The sequence below is a fragment of the Diadema antillarum genome, unplaced genomic scaffold, assembly GCF_040938485.1.
Source record: "Diadema antillarum isolate AM-2024a unplaced genomic scaffold, OU_Dant_1.0 scf00000117, whole genome shotgun sequence".
Taxonomy (NCBI): domain Eukaryota; kingdom Metazoa; phylum Echinodermata; class Echinoidea; order Diadematoida; family Diadematidae; genus Diadema; species Diadema antillarum.
The window spans coordinates 2,178,899-2,202,881 of NW_027271006.1; the positions used below are offsets into that span (position 1 = coordinate 2,178,899).

Below are 23,983 nucleotides of genomic sequence, written 5' to 3' on the forward strand. Positions count from 1 at the left end.
ATTAAAAAATATGCATGGCATCAAAAGTAGCTGGATAAAGTATGAACATACTGTAAAACATGATATATTCGCAGGCATGAAATTTTCGCAAATTGGAGCTGACAGCCCTTTTCGTGGCATGAAATTTTCGCGAATTGCCACTGGTGTTCAATGCATGTAGTTTAGACAAAAACTTTCGCGTGCATTTTAATTTCGCGATTTTTGGCGCTCGCGAAATTCGCGAAATTAAAATGCACGCGAAAAATTTCTCGTTTTACAGTAATCTGAGAAGGGCAGCTAGTGGCATACATATAGGTTACAATAAAATCAACAAACATGAGATAAATACTTCCTGGTGGGTTCACTATCACTGTAGCACACACTCACTCATTATAATAATGACAGCTTTTATGTGTGTAATCCAATGCCATCACTCTCCCTGTGTGCATATGGGGAGGGTGATTCCTGGAAGGCACTGTTAACAAGGTTTATAATGAGAGAGAGAGAGAGCTCCTTGCGACGGACCATTTGACGACCTCGTCATCTACCCGCAATCCTCCTTGGCTCTGTGTTGTGGAGTTGCAGTTCCTGGAGAGCTCTGCTGAAGTGGGAAGGGAGGGGTGCTACCACGGCGATGTCGCCCCGCCCTCGCCATCCGGGGATGAGGGCGTGGTGGAGGTGGATGAAGAGGGGAAGACAGGAGGCCTGACTGTGGGTCAGTGATAGGGCCCTCTTCACTGGATGGGGCAGCACCTGACCAGAAGGGTGGGGGAGATAAGAGTGACGCAGGGCTACCAACATTGGTTGACATACTACAATCAGGGAGATTCCACAGAACAATATTAAAGGGGAGACGTGTGCGTTGCATGCACCTCACTTTGTAGGCAAAATTGATTCTAAACTCATGGGCCTGAATTCACAAAGGTGGTACAAATGAAACCATGGTTTACACCTTGGACAAAAACCATGGAGCGCCAAGCGTCGCAAGGAATGTTTCGTTACAAAATTGGTCATTTCGTCGACAAAATGACCGTTTTGTTAACGAAATTATCATTTCGTGGACGAAATGTTCATTTAGTTACAAAATGTTGTCATTTAGTTACAAAATGTTGTCATTTTGTTACAAAATAATCATTTCATCGACGAAATGACTGATATTGTAACGAAATATTCCATGTGACATTTGGTGCTCCATGGTTTTTGTCCATGGTTTAAACCATGGTTTCATTTGTACCACCTTTGTGAATTTGGGCCATGGAGGCTTTTACTTTTTCTTGTCAGGACATGAAAGAGACACAATAATACTCAGGGAGCCTAATCCTGCAATATCAGGGAGATTTTGCAGTTCTGGGGATGTGTGCTACAGGTTTCTCTATACTCCCATTGATAGCTAGCCTTCTTTTATAGTTTCCATTAATTTCAAGATTCACAAAATATCTATTCTATTTAAACTTGTCTGTTCACTGTCTGAGGTGAATACTCTGTCAATGTTCCCTAAAATTTTATTTCATCTCATTGGACCATCAAAAAAAACTATCAAAGTTCTTCGTAGAAAATTATTAATGCATGGGGTAAAGATAGCTTTGAAAAGTATACAGAATATTAAGACTGCACTCAGTGTACATTAACCATTCTGCAGGGAAGAAAAAGACCCTTGCAAACAGGTACACCACACATAAAACCTCACCTCTCCTACCTATTATGTATGCTTTCAGATATTCATCTACCTGGGTATTATGTCTAAAAATAAAACTATGTAACACTGATGAGAGAATGGCAGAATCAATTTACAGACTTGTAATTGAACACAAGAGAAGAACAAAAATCAAAAGCCATTTTCCCAGTAGCTTTTCTCAGCCCTGGACGATGCATAGCTCAAAATACAAACGCAGCCCTGGCGTTTCCCTAGCTCCTTTCTCAGTTACCCACCATTCATTACTCTGAATATCTTAACACTGCAAGGTGCAGTGCCTACTCTGTCAAACTGAGGTGCCTAGTTTCTAGACTGCTGGGGTTAGGCCACTTTCCAAAGAGCCAGGGGAGCAGATAAGGTTCTGCATGAAATCATTGTAGCTTTTATATTCTTTCAAGTGTTGTTAGGTGATCCGAGTATCCTCTCGGATCACCTTCTGTATCTGTACTGATTCTTTGTTCTTCATCTTTTTATTCTTCTTTATTTCTGGGCAAAATTTGTGCAGCGGTTAGCTCAGAAAGTGCATTGAGTTTCAATGTCAAACTTATACCATATATGTATCATGTCCCAAAGACGACAGATCAAGTAAAATCATAGTGATCAGTCGACCGTGACGTCACTATGACGTCATTATATGAAAACACATTTTCATTCATATCTCATTAATGGAATAGAATTTTGCAATGAAATTCATGTCACATACATTTCAAATTATGCACATTTTACTCATATTCTCAAATTTCATATTTTCTCTTAAAACGTGCGCGTACGCGCGCGTTGAAATATTTGTATGCTCAAATCGAGCTCAAATTTTTTTTGCACACGTTTCAGACCATTTGGAGCATTTTTTCAAAAATTGAAAAAATTGGACAGACGCGTACGCGCGCGCACATATTCGCACACTCAGCTCATATGCAATAGAAATGTCCCGTTTTTTTACACTTATCGGATGCCTAAAATGTCAAGGAATATTTCTACCAAGTTTCAAAGTCAATCCGACTCAATATGACGTCATACGGGCCCGTCAAAGTTGAAATTCCGCGCGCGCGTCAATGGCGATATACAGTGCAACAATGCCAAAAAAACGCCAATTTTAAATCCGATTTTACTCGTCAGGATGGACGGTAACCCCCCATTTTCTTTACATATTCTGAAAGCTGATGAGTTGGACATGTTATTTCATGGGTTGGCAATGCTGGCAAAATGATTAAAAGATATCAAATTTCTTAATAAAGTAAAAAAAGTAAACTTTCAAAATGACGTCATCAAATTTCAAGTTCACTCGAGCGTATCTCACTTATCCTTTGCCAATTTACACCCAGATTTCAGTATAATGTAGCTTATTAAATGATCTTTCATTAATATTATTACAACATTTTGATTGGATGACGGCATCACCTCGTAAAAATGGATTGAAAGTATCCTTGTCAAATTTGACCAGTTTACGTGTTATCTCTATGGGAGAGCAGTTTTTCTGGCAGTGAAAATTGACATGACTCTCTTTTTCGAGCACTAGCTCACTCATGCTTCGGTGAATTTCTCCCAGATTTTAATATGTTGTAGCTGAGACTTTGGGCTATCGTAAATGTGCCCTCCATTTTTTCATACGATGTCGGCATCACGTCGAAAAACTTGGTTGAAAATGGCACGAGGCTTCGATGCAGCGTCATTTTGCTTAATACACAGGGCCTATGGAGAATGAAATGGGTCATTGCGTAGCGCATCCGACTCGTAATCCTAAGGTCCCTGGTTCGAGGCTCACCCCTGCAAATATTTTTATTAAAATTTTTTTAAACACTTTTTTTCTTCTTTTTCTTTAGTTAATCTTAATCTCCCTTTCCTTACTTTATCTTTTCCTGATTTTTTTATGCTTCTCCTTCAAATTTCTATAAAATAACATAATTTTTTCTTTATTTTTCTTTCTTTCTACTACTTTCTGTGCAATAGATGAACAACAACAATGGCTATCAATCCCATATTTTGCACATGTTTAGTACATGTCACGTACATTATTTCATAAAATAACAACTACTTGATCGGACACCATCTTGGGTATGTAAATTAGTGTCAAAGGTCATAAATGTTTCATCCTGTATCTTGGTGAATACATGTCCTATCTTTCCCATATTTTGCACACGCAAAGACCATGTTACAAGAATCATTTCATAAAATCATCACTTTTTGCTTAGATGCCATCTTGGGTGTGCAAAGTGAGGTCAAAGGTCAAATATACTTCATTCTGTATTTCCGTTAGTGTATACGGAATTCGGTACCAAAGATGGTAGGTCTCACTCCCTTTTCTAAATGAGAATCCAAACATCACATGGCCAATGTCCCGTCAACACAGATGAAACCTGTATGGTCATGAATATTTGGATCAGGACTCAAATCATTGATTTTCGAAGAGATCGGATCACCTAATTTGTCAGTGTTGACAAATTCCGGTTCTAGTTGCTATTGTTGTTGTTGTTTGTTTGGTTTTGTTTTATTTGTGTGTTTGTTTGTTTGTTTGTTTTTGTTTTTGTTTATTTGTTTATTTGTTTGTTTGTTTGTTTGTTTGTTTGTTTGTTTGTGTTTTTTTTTTTTGGGGGGGGGGGGGGGGGCTTACATTGCACATTACCAGTAACATGACGAAAAAGGTGGCATACCTGACCAGAGGAGGGGGCCGGGATCTGCCTGGGGTCAATCAGCATGGGTTCGCCGAGAATCGTCTGAACCTGGTGGGAGTAGGTGTGGTCACCCAAAACTGGACACAACTTGGCAGCCAGTTGAACCTGCAGCTGGTGCCTACGCACTGAGAATCGCACAAAACACATACATACACACAGACAGAAGAGAGTAAGTAATTTAAAGCCATGTTGCATCAGGTTGTATACTCACGTACATGGCAGGGGCATAGGAAGTTTACGGCACTTTTATGTCCTTCATGTATCCCATGTTATTAAACTTAAAAATTTGAACACACTCATACACACTCATCCCCACACACACATACACTAGTGCACATGCCCACAGAGAAAATCCAAAGAGAGGTAGAATTGTCACATATGATGTGGCAAACACACTAAAAATATAAATGACTATTTATAGTTGGTGGAATGAGTGATATTTATACATTTATGTCCCACTTCCTGTGGTACTCTTTTACTCTCGACATTCCCCTTTTCTGGAAACATGCCAAGGTTTTGCCTGTGTGCATCTTTTACTTGCCCTTGGAAATTATATTGAATTTCATACTGCTCGCATTAAAAAAACAAAAATGTATCTGTTACTCTTCATGCGTGTAAAGTACCCTCATATTCCCTTTCAAAAGACAGCAATGAATGGAGGCTCCTATGACATTACGACCATGACCATACCTTGAAGTCAAAATCTGTGAGTGATCCAACAGTTTCAAGTAAAAAAAAAGAACAAGAAAAGAAAAGTATCACATTTTCTATTTGCTTTACGCTTGTATACAATTTCAAAGCTTTCTCTTTAACTACAGCTGCTAAGTTGCCCTTTCTATAACCTTTCTAGGCACGATTCTTACAGTTTGACACGCATCTCTCGTATGAAAGAAGTATCTCTCTACCCAGACCATTTCACACAAGGTAATCCTGCTATGTGTTGAAATAGCTGCTCTGTGTAGGGACATTTTGTATCTAATGCCATCATCATTCCACAGTGTACCAAAGCACACTCAGTTATGACATAATTGATTATGATATTGACAAATGATCATATATATATTGTTTCATCTACTGCAATTGCCATTTCTTCCCATCTTCCAAGTTGACAATAAAACGAGAAGCCATTGCTGCCTTCAGTCCCACAGCAGATTCCGGTGTAAGTGGTCTTTCCACAGAAATGGATTGCAAGTGTAAATGTTTGTAATTGCCTGAGAACTTCTCCACTATTCAATCTCCATATTGTCACTTTCATGACACCTATTATCTGTGCAGTTGAAATCATGCTTTGGCAATGCCAGAAACCTGGGCCCCATTTCATAAAAATGTTATATACAATAGCAACTCTTGCTAGAATGGCAACTGTCATGGTAATTTAAGTTTCCGCATGAAAACTTACTTATTTTACATAGAATATGCACCCTTTACCTTAAAGACTTGATATAGACTCCTCATATAGGTCTACTAGACAACATACTCTGAAAACGGCGTGAGAATTAACCTGCTAAATCGTTGGATTTGCCCTTCAAAGTGACTCCATGTACGCGTCCGGTCCCACAACGCTTGGTCTACTGTACTGTACAAAGTGTACGTATAAAGAGTATACGTACGCCACACGTTATGCACAAGGGAAGAAAGGCCGGCCGGCCGGCAGCCCGAACTAGAAGTTGTTTACAGGATTGACAGCGCGTATGCATGCAATTCATGTAATTGCAATTCAAAGGAGCCGCCGCGCGCACAGACGATCGGCAATAGGATTTAACCACGGTGGATTTAACACACAGTGCGATGGGACTAGAATAACCAAAGCACACATGACTCATTTCAGCGCTTCCTATTGGCTACATTCTTGAACCCATTTTATAATGGAAGTTGCCATTCCAGCAAAGAGTTGCCATCCTAACATCTTTTATGAAATGGGGCCCAGGAGTTGTAAGCATCCTGCTATATCATCAGAGACAGAGACATTATAGTAGCTGTTAAGGAGGTAGATGATTCAGACAACGGATACCAAGTTCAAGGAATGCCAAGGGTGTTTTGAAAGAGAGGGGTAACACAGTGGAACAATAAGGAAGTTCAAAGTTATATTCTGTGCATGAGGAGATTATCAAAAATGCCATTTGAGAAAAACAACATTAGACACCTAGTTGGTGCAATGATCAATGTCATGGACAGCACCTGAATGGTTTCTACATATTACAGTGAAAGAATATTTATGAACTTTCAAGGGAGCCTGTCAACAAAAAAGCAAGTTGGATCATGCAAATGGGCGATATCTAGCTTTATATGTAGTGTTATTTGAACCATCACCAACTGCGAACTGGTCTATAGATGAGCTCATAAAATGAAGTAGAAACAGCAAATTCGCAGACAACAAGTCCACAGCCAATAGAGCAATTTACCACAATAAATATAGAGTTCTTTAACCCTTTGAACCCGAAAGGCCGGAAAACCGGCCGCGCGCGGAAGATGCAAATACCCTAAAGGCCGATATACCGGCCAGAAATCATGTGACTTTGATAACTTGAGTTTTAACTGTCAGGTGACCCCCTAAATATGACGCCATCTCACTACAACGATGTGGAGAGATTCTTCGGTCTATACTTTCGTTGATTACGGCTTGGATTTGCAAGTTTTGAGATATAAAAATGGCAAAAAGATGCTATTCTGCAGAGGAGGCTCGTGCGATAATCTTAGGTGAATCATCTGGTGATTATGAGGAAGCTATTGACAAGTCATATTATAGTCAAAGCAGTGATTTTGAAGATGAAACAGACACAGATGATGAGCTAGATGCTGCACATGGTGATGTACAATCTCAGCCGGGTACCAGCGGGGGAAATAGCAGCTGGGATGCCGTTAGAGCTGGAGCTGGAGGTGATCATGTTGGTGATCGTCGAAGTCAAGGGGGCGCGGCACAGTCAGGGAGTGAGGTAATTGTTTTTATAGCTAACATTACTATTGTTGTTTTTATAGCTAACATTACTATTGTTGATTATCATTATGATTATAATCATTATAGTGGGGCAGATATGTGAAAAAGATGCTCACATCCGGCGGAAAGTATGAAATTTTGCATATAGGGGTATTTTGGGGCGCTGATTTCAAAAATTGCCGGATCCAAATGATCTGGCCACGGGGTCGGCCGCCATTTTGAATTCCAATATGGCCGCCGTCAAAGATCCCTATCTTCAGTTCTGAATGACGTGAGCCATTGGAATTTGATACATAATAGCATGGTGATATGATGACTTCAATAACAGACTTATTTGATATGTCTGACAAGCTGCAAGGCAGCCAATTTGAATTTTTATGCATAGTTGCCTTGTTGGAGTGTTGAAAATCTCTATCTCGGGTTTGTAAATTAGGCTACCTGATTGAGCGCGCGTTTGTAACTGATTGAGTGCACGCTGCTGTATTTACATTGTGACGTCAGTGAAAGGTGCATTATGCTTCCTTTTTGCTGCACTTTTTGACATGCTCGTGAATGTTAGTTGTGGTGTTTGTCTTCGTAGCCACATTGGAATTCAATATAGCAGGCATTGCGTTTGTCAGACACATCACATTAGTTAATATTTTAACTCAGTATGTTAATATACTTGTTTACACCTAATTTCAGCGTCACTCACCACTTACAAATCGCGATACGGATTTTGAATATTTCGTCGAGGCGGCCATATTGGAATTCAACATGGCGGCCATTCGATGTTTGTCAGACACTTCAAATCAATCTGTCATCAAATTCAATATGTCAAAACGCTCATGTGTACCAAATTTTGGTGCCACAAGTCATTCAGAACTGAAGATAGGGATCTTTAAATTCGTTTTGTGATGGCGGCCATATTGGAATTCAAAATGGCGGCCGACCCCACGGTCAGATCTCTTGGATCCAGCAAGTTTTGAAATCAGCGCCCCCAAATACCCCTATATGCAAAATGTCATACTTTCCGCCGGATGTGAGCATCTCGACCAAATTTTGTTACATATCTGCCCTACTATTATTGTCATACTGAGCTATTATTGCAGCTCAAATAAAATTGGAGTAATCATAACCACACTTCACAGACCTGTGGTTATTTGTTTTTGTTGTATTTTTTGTATGTATTACCAATGTATTCAGTCATTTAGCAAAATATGCTCAATGTGTACAAATAATGCAGGGTGAGGGTCACGACCATCTCAAATAATGCGGGGTTCAAAGGGTTAAACACACCTAACTGCTGTGTTTACCTATGACAGTTTCGACAACAGGCTGTCATCTTTCTCATATGACGGCTAACCAGCAACTGATGTTTAGTTACATTCATCAACCATCCTTATGAACTTATTGGCAATTTACTACCATATTCATACTTTATGCATAATTTCATGATGAAGGCATTTTGTGACAACCAGTACCCTCATCTCAAAGGCTTACCCAACGTAGCAACAAACAGTGCATGCATAGTGCATTTCTAGTACTGAAATTTACAGGTGGAAGGAATAGCTTGTAATTTGGTCGCTAAAGAAAAATATCAGTAAATCTGAATACATTAGCAAACCAGCCTCTAAAAGCTTTCATGCTTAAATCAATTTGTTTTTTTTAAATAGCAAATTTCACCCAGGTGCACCTGCATGACTTCAGGAGATCTTGTGGCATAAAATGTTTCACAGGTGAAATCCCGTGCAGATTGATTGTTTGGAAATTTTACCCTCAAACCTTCCCTGGTAATTACCTGGGGGCTACCAGGAGCTCCTGAACGAAGCTGTCATGTAAAAGGCATTGCAGTTAAAACTCCCAGGTAAAATCCATTATAAATGTCAAACGTCACACTTTATTTCCAGTCATAAGATAGCAAGAGAAAACGCTGCTACCAGATACTGTCTGCCAACCTGCAAGGGAGGTGTTTGGGGATCAGCCTTACGGATGGTGGTATACATTGCAGACATCATCCCGTAAGTGATGACCTGAACCCACTGACTACAAAGACATGCAGCCCCAGTCAGACCACCCAGACGACTGTCAATTGTGACAATGTAGGCTGACTCCAGAACAAATGTTGACAAGCAATGGTGGGAAACAGATTCCCCCCCCCCCCCAAAAAAAAGCAAAAAAAAAAAAAAAAACAAAAACAAAAAAAAACAAAAACAAAAACAAAAACAAAAACAAAAACAAAAACAAAAACAAAAAATGGAAGGGGAGAGGAATGAGTATTTAGAGTAACTGACAGTATCAAATCAAACATTCCTGCATGATGTCTGCAAGACCAACCAGCATGATAACAAGAACTACAAAGACGTCAAATTGAAAATAATAAAGAAAGAAATTAATGACAAAAGGAAAGTTCACCAGCAGCAAAACTATCCAATTAATTTGAATTGTTACTTGTCTTACCTAGAACATTGTTCGGGCCATGACATTAATTGTGAAACTTGCTCCTGACACAAAACCAGTGATCTAACTGAGATACAGTGACACTTTGCTGTGAAAAGAAATGCTCCAAGTGCATGTTCTCATTATATGGTGTGCATGTTTGATCTGCTCCAGTGATGGGTCGTGATGGACAACTGTCTGCATATGGGTCAAAGGTCAAATAAAGTGCATGGCATGCAATAGACTTAGGTGACTCACCTCTCAAGGGTTGGAGTTCAAGGAGAGCACAGCCAAGTTCCCGGTTCTCGCTGACCACTTTGTAGTTAGTCTCGGCTGACCAAACTAACCCCTGATTGATCTTCTTTTGTGACGGGTCATGATGGACAACCGTCTGCATCAAGGTCAAAGGTCAAATAAAGAACAACCCTTCTCACAAAAGCTAGAACAGAATTTAGATAAGAGGAATAAGCACTCCAGACATCTTTTCCTACTTCTGAATTCTATTTTCAACATGGAAACTTCTTAACTACTGGGAAACACCATATATCTTAATACAAGTTTGCAATTCAGCACCATATTTTACAAAGAGTGAAACCTTGAAACGGTTGTGAAAGAACATGGAATTTAATCTAAATCACATGGTCAAAAATTCATTCAATTGGAATGATTCCACAACAGTTCACTCAAAATTTCATTCAGTACAAAGTGCTTTTTTTCTTCTGTCGGCTGTCAAAGTGTGTCAAGAAGGGTTGACGGTCATTTTATCATAACAGTTTTCAAGATTGTTTCATTTTGATGAATAGATTACCAAATATTTGTGGTTTTTATCCTGCTTGTGCTGAGATTCGTTGCTATAATTTCATCATGTTTTATCCAAAATAAATATCCTATGTATTAAAGGTAAACTTGTGAGTGTTACATTATGAGCATGTATGTGGCAGAGTCTAAACAAGGAAAAGTAGAAATTACGCGGTGCGTAATATATGTCCCCGCCGGAAGTAGCATTTTGTAGCAAAATGTACAATATAGGTCAAAAATCAAGGTCAAAGGTCAAAATTCTGTGTACAAGTTTTGAAGCCCTCACCTAGTGCCATCACATAAAGCAAACGGAATCGAAATCGGGTTAGAAATGGCGAAGGAGTAGCATTTTGTAGCCAATGTACAATATAGGTCAAAAATCAAGGTCAAAGGTCAAAGAAGTCAAAGGTCAAAATTCTGTGTAGAAGTTTTGAAGCCCTCACCTAGTGCAATCACATAAAGCAAACGGAATCGAAATCGGGTTAGAAATGGCGAAGGAGTAGCATTTTGTAGCCTGTGTACAATATGGGTCCAAAATCAAGGTCAAAGGTCAAAGAAGTCAAAGGTCAAAATTCTGTGTACAAGTTTTGAAGCCCTCACCTAGTGCAATCACATAAAGCAAACGGAATTGAAATCGGGTTAGAAATGGCGAAGGAGTAGCATTGTGTAGCCAATGTACAATATGGGTCAAAAATCAAGGTCAAAGGTCAAAGAAGTCAAAGGTCAAAATTCTGTGTACAAGTTTTGAAGCCCTCACCTAGTGCCATCACATAAAGCAAACGGAATCGAAATCAGGTTAGAAATGGCGAAGGAGTAGCATTTTGTAGCAAAATGTACAATATAGGTCAAAAATCAAGGTCAAAGGTCAAAGAAGTCAAAGGTCAAAATTCTGTGTAGAAGTTTTGAAGCCCTCACCTAGTGCCATCACATAAAGCAAACGGAATCGAAATCGGGTTAGAAATGGCGAAGGAGTAGCATTTTGTAGCAAAATGTACAATATAGGTCAAAGGTCAAGGTCAAAGGTCACAACTGAAATTCTGTGTAGAAGTTTCAAAGCTCCTATGTAGTGCTATCATATAAAGCAAACAGAATCAAAATTGGCTCATAAATGACAGAGAAGTAGCAAATTGAAGATTTTGATCACACACGGACGCACACACGGACGCACGGACGCACGGACGGACGGACGGACGGACGGACGGACAGACACACGGACACACACACGTACGGAGCCCGTTTCATAGTCCCCTGCTCGAACTCGTCCGGCGGGGACAACAAGATATGACCCCTCATGTTTTGTTACATCCATTTATGACCATAGTTAATAAACAATTGTCATATTTTTCTTTAAATATATTATCATTCAAAAATCAAAGAAGTGATTACTGTACGCAAGCGTATAAGATATTCTTTCAAGAATCCTGCTGACCAATTAGAGAGTGTGAACATAAATGTGACATACACCTGTTTGCCATTTCAATATCAATGCCACTTGAGGCTGAAATTTGTTGGGGAATGGGACACGGTGCAATTCAGTGACAACTATTCAGCGACAGTTTATAGACTCTGTCCTATGATTTGAAAGGGGAACTAATAATGGTTTGACAGATTACCACAACATGAGCTGCCTTAGATGCGAGACATACCATTCGCTTGCCATGGATGACGTCATCACCTAGGTACATCTTCAACACTCCTGCAATGTGTAACGAAGAAGAAAACAATATGTCAGAAAAGACAGCTGAGGGCATGTGGCTAAAGAAACTTTAGAAAATGCAAAGAAGAAATTAAAGTTAGTCAGCAACTATAAAACAGAGGGGAAAATCATCAATTAAGACTATGAGAACATTTGGTTTACAACAAGAATCCAACTATAGAGAGGGTTATAGTTGGCATGTACCAACTGAAGGCAAAATATTGTATGATCTCATCATCCTTTCATACAATGTCATTTCCTTTGAATGCTCCTTGATATCATAACCTTTCATTCATTTATGCAAAGTCTCCACTTAACCTGTTGAGGATGAGTCCCAAGTATACTCAGGCAGGTGTCTATGGGAATTGCGTGTTGTAGCAAAATCAAACCATCCTCAACGGGAATGACTACAAGAACCCCAATATACCCTTGAGGTACATAGCCGACTGATGTGATATATGTGATATATGTGACCATGGATCCCAAAACCAACAAAATGTCACACAACCCAAATTCTACATGACGACTCAAAATAGGTGAAATGGGTGAACCTTGTAAATCTTTAGTTTTTCATATTTTCTGAGAGAGCAATTCTTCTACATAATTCTTCAGTTTGGGATCATAAAATGACTGAGAAGTTTTTTTTTACAGCACATTATTGTAGAGTAGTGTGATTACACATGCTCTAATGGCCCCTTTCATTCTTAAAAACCCTCTACACACTCTTCACTTTCAACTCTAATTCTTTGAAAGTATAGTATCAGTAATGAATAGCATGTGCTGATAGAGTGTACACAATTTCAGCTTATTCTGATAATCCCTTCATTGTGGTTGCTAAGGAGTTTCACATCCTGTTCTTTGTCCCATTCATTGGGTGGAGCACAGGGTGGTGAGGATTAAGCCCTTAAATAGACCCTAAATTTCACAGCCTCTTTTCTCAGCAAACACTTTTCCAGAATGTGTACTTTCTTTTCATGATTTTAGATAGGTTAGGAAACTCCATTTGTAGTAATCCCTGAATTTTTGGGGAATTTATGAAGGATTTTTGATATTTTGGTAGGTAGGGTCAATGAACTTGGGAGTTCAGGCTGCGCGTATTTGAGGTTTGCATGCGCGCCACTTAAGTGCGCGCTCTAGTTTCTGCTAGGGTGAGGCACGCTGTGCAGCTGAGGGTTTATGACGTAACAAAGGCTTCTATATTGGGAAATCGGGAGAATTTCAGCACACTATTATGAACACTTTCAGCATGAAGTATATGTACGTATGGGTGGAAATCACTGATATCTTTATGGAAGAACTAGGTCAGTGGTGGAAATGAGCTGCATGCTTGATGCAGGTCTGCGCTCTCAGAGTGCTTTTCTAGTTTTGGTATTGTGATGCAGGGTCACATATTCATCGCTTCAAGCACTCGATCACTACCCTGGTATAGTATCATTCTTTCTGCTAGTAACTAGAAAGAATTGAACTAAAAGTAGTATTACCTTCCTTGGGTTCAGGCACACCACAGACTATTGACCTGCCATTCAGACAAAGAGAAACAAGGACAGAGAGTAAGTAATTGATCACTTGAAACCGTAGCTATGTGATTTACAAAACTTTTTAAAGCCTCTCCTGAACCTTGAAACAACAGGCTCAAACTTGCTCTTTCTGAGGTCAGGGTAGCACATTTCAACTCACTGACATTATACCAACATGTACTTTAGGCAGAGTCAGAAAGATATGACCATAAGTGAGTAAAATGATCCGTAGTAGATCAGACTGCCATATTATTGGGAGCCAGGGCACTTGGGGTACTCTGTCAGTCAAGTGAGATCACAGTATTTGATTTCTTTTTTTTTTTAATGAAAGTGAAGAGGGGCAATACATGTTTTCTGTATTATGCGAAGGAAACTGTTGCCAGCCTGCAGATTTGTTTATTGCTGGACAGTGTTTGGAAGGGTGAAAGAAAGGTACTTGCAAGACAGAAACAAAGGGCAATAGAGGGAGAATATGAGAAAGGGATAGAGAGAGGGAAAAGGAGACAGACATTGTAAGAGAAGGAGAGAAATTAGAGATACATGTATATGACGATGTGTGTGAGCAGACTGCATGGATCTACAGACAATCACAATTGGATATACTGCCCTGTTGTTGTTGTTTTTTTAAATATCTACCATGTACTTCCACAAATCAGGAAAATTGGGTGCTTACTTGTATGTCCTCAGGAACACTCTTTTTCTCCTTGCTTCCTGAAATTTGGCTGATATTTCCTGCGCAGTAATTCTGTCCTCACCCAGCAAGACCAAGCCCGACATCTCTCTGATATTTGAATCAAAGTAGAGGCATTGTTTGAGGCATCACTATGAATAGTCATATGGTACATATAGGTGGTGGTATAAGATTGACGGCAAGCTGTGTTCACCTGCCTATACCATGTTGGGAATGGTTCCTCACAGAGTAAGCATCAATTCCCATCAAGTTACTGTATACGTCAATATTTTCGCGTACAGATATTTTCGCGAATCATGGTATCAGTGGCATTTTCGCGTGTTGTTAAATTCACGATTGATAGTAGGGTCTACTGCCAAGCCCGAGAAACATGTTCAAACACTTGCCAACGTACTCGTAATGTTTTTCCATTTGCATTGTGACTCCCAAACATGAAAATAGGAAAGACACAGTAGAAGATTTATAAAATGAAACAATTACGGCATTCACAAGTACTCAGCTAGAACAGTTGTGTACCTACCAAATGTTGCAACGCAGAAATAAACGACAAAGTTTCAGAGCTGTGCAAGCGCTAGCGAAAGTTTTACATGCATCCTATATACACGGCCCTGTCGCTGTACACAAGTATCGCGCTAGCCGATATTTTCTGGTCGGGCTACATGCATCCCTAGGCCTTACCCATGTACCCAACCACGTCGAGCCGGTGTTCGTTCACGTAGGGTAACGTAGCACGGAGATTTTAATGCACATGTAGCATCGTACTGCACTTCCACAATCGGTCGCACCATAGCGTACGTACTTCTATGTAGTATGTGTACATACTGGCCGATGTAACAGCCGCGTTCTGGTCCAGCCAGCGTTGGATGCATTTTGTCATCAATTTGCACATAAGGTATGACGGGGTAATATTTTCGCGTGTCTTTAATTTCGCGATCAGCCCGAAGCTCGCGAAATTCGCAAAAATAAAACCCTCACGAAAATAACGGCGTATACAGTAATATGCATTACAGTTAAAGGACAAGTTCACCTTCATAGACATGTGGGTTGAGTGAATGCAGCGATATTAGTAGAACATATCACTGAGAGTTTGAGGAAAATAGGACAATCCTTTCATAAGTTATTGATTTTGGAAGTTTCTGCTCAGTCAAGTCTGGATGAGAAAACTACTATAGGGGTGACATGTGTACAACGATATAAAGAAAGAATAAAGAAAATTCAACATATTTTCACTTTTCTCGCATAACATATGAACACTTGACTTCTCTCTTTCAGAAGGCAGGGAGAATAATATTACCCTTAACATATGTCAGTAACAAGTCGAAGAAATGTGCACTTTATTCAAAAAGTGCAGTTTTGTGACATTCTCTTTTTATTTTCTTTATATCGTTGTACACATATGACATCATAAACTGTGGTAGTCTTTTCATCCAGCAGTGACTGTCCTGATACTTTAAAAATTCAAAACTTTTGAACGGATTGTCCGATTTTCCCAAAACGTTCACTGGTGTGTTTTACTAAATATTGCTGCATTCACTCAATCCACATGTATATGAAGGTGGACTTGTAAATAAGGAAGTTAATGTGACAAATCCTTGATGACCACCATCCACTCACCACAAAGATTACCAAAGACATTGTTCTGGTCTACAGAACATGATAATAATTTTTTTCCCCTCCATCATTCACAGCACCATGAGGTCAGAATTTTAGACTAAGAAAGAGCACATTTGCAGGTTGGGGCAAGGGAGGCAAAGGACAATTATCTAAAAAGAATATTGTGTGGAAAAAAGTTGGTCACAAAATGAAACAAAGTTGTGAAAGTTTATGAATAATTGGATACCAGCTGCTTTCAATTTGTGAAACATGATATCCAATAGGTATCACGACATGATGTCTCTTGTGTAACACTCTTCTCTGTACCGGTACATTAAGTTCAACTCACTCATTTTTAATTTCATGCAGTTCACTTCTATCTATGTTGCTGCACAAGAAGGTTAATCCCTTAATACACCTTAAGCAAGATCATGGTGAAAATTTCATCCTTTATTGAAGTGAGGCTGACAATATTCCAAGTAATTACATACGAGTCTTATGCCAGTCATTCAATAATGAGGCTATGCAGTGACTTCCATTTTACTCTTTGAATGCAAATCAACTATAAAACATGTCTATATTCCCACATTTTCCTGAAGGTACACCCTTATGGCCCACCTGAAGCGAATATGTATCCCAATTCATGCCACAGAGAGTTTCAACTTTGATAAATTAAGAAAAAATGAGGAAATGTTCCTTACTTCTCTACACTACTGCTATCTCAGCTGCAGGGGAGTCCAAGAGGTCTACTATATGAGGCATCAGGCTGGAGATGCTAGGGACCTGTGCTGGGTCATCTTCCCCGCCCTTCTTCCCGGCAACCGGTAGACCTGGTGGCTTATTGAGAGCTATGATGCCATCTGTGGATGTTGAGCAAAACAAGAGACCCGCGGGTCACGCGCTCACCTGAGTATCGCAATTTCCCCTTCCATGCATTCTTGAACACTCTTACCAGAGAACATTGGAAACTTAGGTCTGCATATGGACCCCACCCCCCCCCCTCAACTCCAGGGTGTGGGGGGGGGGGGGCAAGCAGCTCTGGATCTGCGATGAACAAACTTGGAACTAAAGTCATCAATGTACAAACTCATGGTATTAACTATGCTTTATCATTTCTGGTTCTAGAGTAGAAGATTTGAAATATTCCTTAATGTGGGAGGGGGGGGGGGGGGGGGGGGTGGGAGGTGGGCCCCCTAGGGGCCCCCAAGAGGGACATGGTGCCCATTTGAAGGAATTGAGATTCTATCCCCCTAGGAATGCTACCTGCTAAGTTTGGTCAAAATTCATCATGAGGTTTTCAAGAAGAAGATGAACATGTACAATTCAGGCCCCATTACAACTGCAGTGTACAAAGTGGTAGGACTTCTCTCCATCCCCTCTCCTGGGTCCCAAGGGGGGGGGGGTACCCCTGCTTCCGCCAATCCCATGAATAAACTTGAAACTACAGTCATCAATGTACTAACAGTGTTATCTAAGCCCTATCACTTCTAGTTCTAGAAGATTTTTAAAGATTCCTTAATTTTAGGGGGTTTGGGTCCCCCTGGGGGCCCTCCAGGTGGGCCATGGTGCCCATTTGAACAAATTGAGATCCTATCCCCCTAGGGATGCTACCTACCAAGTTTGGTAAAAATCAGACATGGGGATATCAAAGTGAAGATGAAAATGTACAATTTAGGCCCCATTAGGACCCCTCCCCATCTCCCTCCCCTGGGTCCCAAGGGGGGCACCCCTGATTCCCTCATGAACAAACTTGAAACTACAGTCATAAATGTACTAACTCATAGTATTAAGTAAGCTCTATCACTTCTGGTTCTAGAGAAGAAGATTTTTAAAGATTCCTTAATTTTAGGGTGTTTGGGCCCCCCTGGGGCCCCCCAGGTGGGCCATGGTGCCCATTTGAACAAATTGAGATCCTATCCCCCTAAGGATGCTACCTGCCAAGTTTGGTGAAAATCGGTCGTGGGGTTCTCAAGAAGAAGATGAAAATGTAAAAAGTTTACGCACGACGGACGACGCACGACGGACGGACGGACGACGCATGACGCACGACGGACGCCGGACGAAGAGCGATCGCAATAGCTCACTTGAGCCTTCGGCTCAGGTGAGCTAATAAAATCTAGTCCATGCTATTGGTGACCAGTAATAGTACACTTTATTTGATGTCATTGGTGTCACAAAAAGAGGGTTACTGGCTGAATGTTGCTCAAATCATAACTATACACAGCCCAGTCTCTGTATAAATAGCTCCGCATGGCATATCGTCGGGCTATTCAAATTGTAGCTTTCTGAGGGGCATTTCATCAACGAGTTCGTCGGAGTTTTCACCGACAAATTTGCTATCAGCCAATCAGACGCAAGGATTTCATTAGCTTTTAACAGTTGTCAGTGTAAATCCTTGCGTCTGATTGGCTGATAGCAAATTTGTCGGTGAAAACCTCCGACGAACTCGTTGATGAAACGCCCCCCTGAAGTGCGACCATCTGTCATGTAAACTTACCTTATCTGCCCAAAACACCAACATGTACATAAATGTATTTAAACAGCTCTAGAAGTGCTTGCCTATTTTGTGACCCTGCACCTCAAAACAAACAAAAAGTTGCCAGACATGAATTTTTAGTTGAGACCATATTCTGAAAGAACAGACTTTAAGCTTTAAAATGATGTATATGACTCAAATCAAATGGACTCTCCTAACCTATCTAAATATTGGAAAGAAAGCGCAAACTCAGGAAAAGTGTGAACTGAGAAAAGAGGCTCTGAAGTACAGTGTCTATTCAAGCACTTAATCTTTACCAAACCGTGCTGGCTATGCGATGAATGGGACAAAAAACAGAAAGTAAACCACCAGAGTAACAACAATGAAGGGATTATCAGATTAAATTCAAATTAAGCCTGCCCCATTAACACATTCTGTCCATAATTAATGCCAACTTTCAAAGCAGTAGCACTATCCTTTCAAAAGTTATTAGAGTTGAAAGTGAAGAGTGTGGACAAGGTTTTTCAGAAATGAAAAAGGGATTCTAAAGACACACCTAATCACACTATTCTACCAAAAATGTTCGAGATAAACTGCTAAAAAAACACACTTTCCTGCCCGTTTAATGATCCCAAATTTTAGCATAATGTAAAAGAAGACCCGCTCTTTCAGAAAATATGAAAAAATCAAGTTCGGCTAGGTTGACCCATTTCACTTTATTTTCAGTCCTCACGCAAAATCAGTGTGTGCGACTTCATGTTCGTTTTGAGGTGCATGGTCACATTTGGGCATGTCTCTAGTATTATATGGAACATCCATGATGCATGTCAAGACTGGTTTCTGTGTGGTGGTATTTGTAGCCAGGTTTGTCTGTCATTCAGGCAAGGGATACAATGCAAGATAGACACAGTCAGCATACCTTGCAAACTGAATGTTCATGGAAACCAATTCTAGGTCTTGCAAGTTGGCTCACACAAATGCTAATCATTCCTAATCAGTTCGGGAAACCCACTCACAAGGGGGGCCCCTCCTTATAAGTAACCCGTCCCCCTTATAAGTAACCCCGTCCCCCTTATAAGTAACCCCCGGGGCACCCCTTATAAGGAGTCTCCACGCTTTTTTGCAATGCAACGCGAAAATGAAAGGACTGCGGCAATTCGCTTGATTATGTCCATAAAGCTTCACAAGTTTCCTAGTTACTCACGAAATTTGAGCAAAATCGGTTTGAGGCATCATATCTAAAATCATGGATTTAAATGCGATGTCAAACGACCCATGCGAATGCTGAAATGCGAGCGATTACTGGCGTGAGTGTCGCCAGGCGCGGCGGCGCGGCAATGCTTGAGTGCAGACGTGGCGACTGAGTACGTACTCAGTCGCCACGTCTGCACTCAAGCATTGCCGCGCCGCCGCGCCTGGCGACACTCACGCCAGTAATCGCTCGCATTTCAGCATTCGCATGGGTCGTTTGACATCGCATTTAAATCCATGATTTTAGATATGATGCCTCAAACCGATTTTGCTCAAATTTCGTGAGTAACTAGGAAACTTGTGAAGCTTTATGGACATAATCAAGCGAATTGCCGCAGTCCTTTCATTTTCGCGTTGCATTGCAAAAAAGCGTGGAGACTCCTTATAAGGGGTGCCCCGGGGGTTACTTATAAGGGGGACGGGGTTACTTATAAGGGGGACGGGTTACTTATAAGGAGGGGCCCCCCTTGTGAGTGGGTTTCCCGAACTGTAATGGTTCCTTGTGACACTTGTGTACAGCGACAGGGCTGTGTATAGTTAAAGGGTTCCCATACAACAAGAGAGTAGGTGTTATATGGACTGATATAGTGATAAGAATACTTTTGAAAGAGAACTTTCACTTATAGATCTAGATCTAGTCTAGACTATAAATATAGACCTATGCATCACATGTACCAACCTCCAGCTGAATCTGCTTATAAATCCTGTTCATAATACAATAATTAAATTGTCTCTTTTCCTTTAGTACACACTCACATCCATCATCCCAAAATATCTCGTTAAATAACCTAAATGGATGAAGGATGATGGAAAGTCTAAAGTGTAACCGTTAGGTAAAATCTTCTGCATGTCTTGGGTTCATATCGAGCAGGACTCAAAAGAAATGTAACTGACCTTTCTTGTACACAATGTTCTTTTTTATGAAGTCGACAACACTGCGTTCATCTTCAAGGACTGATAAGTGCTGTCGTAGATGTCGATGGTATCTTCTGACATTTTGTGACGATGTTGTATGTAACACTTCCAAGTAGTCCAACGATGATTTTCGACATGACTGTTTACAGTAGCAGCAGAGACGTGCAAACGAGCGAACACTGACAGGACATTCTCGGGGCATCGACGGGAGGAGCAGCCGTGGTGGCACTGCTGCACTACGATGTAACGCCGCCGCAGTCGTCTTCTCAATCTCGCGACATAATAATAGTGTTGATCGTTTCATGATGTGTTTACGAAGTGGCCGATGAGGTTATCTTTCTAAGAACTCGTAATTTTCTTCATTACACCACTATGAACCGTAAAATTAATACTGAATATGAGACCATGGAAGAACGAAAATCGAGTAAAGTATAGTATACACTGTACTGGTATGTATTCGGCACGTCATGCCCATCCATGCGCTTGTTACTTCTGCCATGCGCCAGGGCTGGAAATTGTAGCCTTCTTCAAGACTTTAGTGTGGGGGTTTTTGTGTAAGAGTTCTGTGGTGGGGGTCCTACTAATTATTGACGCAAACTAATGCAAACTAATGCAAACTCAATGTACAGTAACCTCAATGCGAACTACTAATTAATGCAAACTAACGCAAAATACTAATTAATGCACACTAATACAAAACGTTAGCGGTGAAAATTAGGGTGAATTACAGCACCTAGCTGGGGCCTGTTTCTCTTCCAGGGCCACTTAGTCGTCTCTTTTTTTTCTTTTTTTTTTAAGAATATCTTATTCTTCATCAATGGAAACATAATATACAAATAAATTGATACAGAAATCTCCGGACCAATTTTATAGTCCTTTTCATCAATGGATGCAAAACTGATATCAAAACTTAACATTGATTTAGCATGTTTTGATACACTCTGGTACATTTTTTTTTTCACAATCAATATACACAATCCATATATAAACATCTCTTCTTTTCTAGTTTTACATTATTAATTCCTCAATCTCTTAACAATTTTTTTCTTTCATTACATAATAAATTCTATTAACTGAATCACTTACCCCAGCAATAATTTCTTTTCAGCTTTCATACAATCCAACCTAAAATATCAATATCCATTGATTGAAGTTTTTTGTTAAAAAACAAAACAAAACAACCCCCCTCGCCACCCCCCCCCCCCACTACTCAAAACCCCCGTCCATTCTCCCTCTTACTACCCCACCCCATCCCCCTCCCCCTTCCAAAACAACCATCACAACAAAACCTCAAAAGCAACTGAAACCTGTGTGTCCTGACTTACATTATAACACGTGGAAAAGGCATTTCCTGGTGGATGTACGGCAGACCATACTCTGTTAAATAAACGCAAAGCAAATTCTCAATTCTTTTTCCAGTTTTCCCACTTTTGTAAATGTATTGACAACGTATTACGTATAACTGCTAATTTGTCTTCTTCTAACCTATCCTGCTCTATAGACCTTTTAATGAAAAATTCCGTTGGGGGTGTCTTATTTTTCCTTCCTAAAAAAAGCAATTTCTTCACCAAAATTATAACATGGTTAACTAACTGAGCTTTTCCTTTATCTGGTAGCTCTATACCAAAAAAGATCTATACCAAAAAAGGTCTCGAAACAGATATCGATCAAGTCAATCCATATCCCTATCGAAGAATCACTAACGTCATGTTTACTTCAGTACTTGCTACTTCAAGCATCTCATCTCAACAGTCAGCAAAAACTCGGAAAACCATTTTATAGAAATATCATCGAATTAATATTTTTTCGACCAAACAGACATTTTATTTTGCTTTCAAAATTCAGAAAATGTAGAACAGAATGATGCACAAAAATACGGATTTTAATGAACGATTATTAAGGACCGAAATACTAATTAATGCAAACTCAACTCAAACTCCAAGACACAACGCTATCCTATGTAAAAACCACGTATATTAGTCCAGGCTAGGCTCCATAGAAAGTGCACCTAACCTTGTTTTTTGATATATACAATGTTTTTTTGATGGTTTCTTGTCAATTCGAGGGTGCTGATTCCAAATCCGTTGATGCCACTCGCGTAACCTTGAGCATTTTCGGCAAAACGCAAAAATCCAAAATGGCCGCCAGATAGGCTTGTGCCGAAAGGGGGGTTGGGTGGTGGCGCGTCGCGTTAATGGGAACACCACCCTTCGTCCAAAGCCCCCCCCCCCCCCCCCCCCCCTCGGTTTTGCCGAAAGGGTGCGTTGGGAGCGTTGGATCGCGTCGCGTTGACTGGAACCCCACCCTTCGTCCAAAGCCCCCCCCCCCCCCCCCCCCCCCAGTTTTGCCGAAAGGGTGCGTTGGTACTTTTTCTCATGTAATATTAAAAGACGAGTTTTGAATTTATATTTAACCTTCAAACAACCATTTCAAAGAGGCTATCGTCCGGATCGGTTTACACTCTATTACCACTTGGTCTACAGCCAGTTGGTCTAATAGACTGTTTAATATCAGTTGGTCTAATAACCAGTTGGTCTAGTCATCATTTCGTCCAATTACTGTTTGGTCTAATTGTTATTTGTTGTTTAATATCAGTTGGTTAAATATAAATTCAAAACTCGTCTTTTAAGCCTATATAGACCAAGGGGGGGGGGGGCACGTACATTGTGCCCCTACCAGATTTTCATTCGCCACTCCTTCGCCCTTAATTTAGTTTTAACCAAATTTGGTGACTTTTCCTAAAATCTTATTCCGAACATCTTGATATATAATTTAGCTATATTTGATATTGCTGGTTGCCATGGCAACAATAAACTGACAACCATGTCAGTCAGATTTTGCATATTTTCTGTTCCAATTCCAATTAACCATATTATAATGTATAAAATGGGCGTTTCTAGGCTGAAATTTGCTGAAGGAGCAAAATGTGAAGTAATTATGGCCCTGAAATGTTTTTCCTATTATTTCCTTTGTTTTTCTGTGACAATGCCATAAAACAATAAATATAATAGAGATACTTGAAAATAACAGTATTTTCCAAAGATTGCCATTCTATTTTGTGTCATTTTGATTCCTTCACCCAAGTTATACCTCTAATATCATTTGTTTATCACATTATCAATCTGCAAACTTATCCGATATTATGGGAATATGAAATATGATAACTATGCATGTACCTATCCCAAACATTACATCACAGGTCTCATAATGTATTTCTTTATTTTGTTATGAATAGCGCCCCCATGTGGTGACCTTGAGAAATGTCAACCATAAAAAATAATGAGCTTTGACTTGCAGATCATTTGTGGCAAATATGAAAAATATTGGTCTATGATAAGACATATATACTGGG

At 40.1% G+C, this 23,983-nt stretch overlaps 1 protein-coding gene across 1 annotated transcript; it reads right to left on the reverse strand.

Moving 5' to 3' along the window:
* Window positions 1-519: 519 nt before the first annotated feature.
* Window positions 520-20,935, reverse strand: LOC139719973 (mitochondrial mRNA pseudouridine synthase RPUSD3-like). Its single transcript, XM_071631351.1, has 8 exons — window positions 20,611-20,935; window positions 16,699-16,849; window positions 14,379-14,486; window positions 13,670-13,704; window positions 12,139-12,188; window positions 9,953-10,085; window positions 4,326-4,466; window positions 520-791 (listed from the first exon to the last, which is right to left on the reverse strand). Exons 1-8 carry the CDS (start codon window positions 20,933-20,935, stop codon window positions 520-522), a joined length of 1,215 nt encoding a protein of 404 aa, XP_071487452.1.
* Between the last annotated feature and the right edge of the window lie 3,048 nt (window positions 20,936-23,983).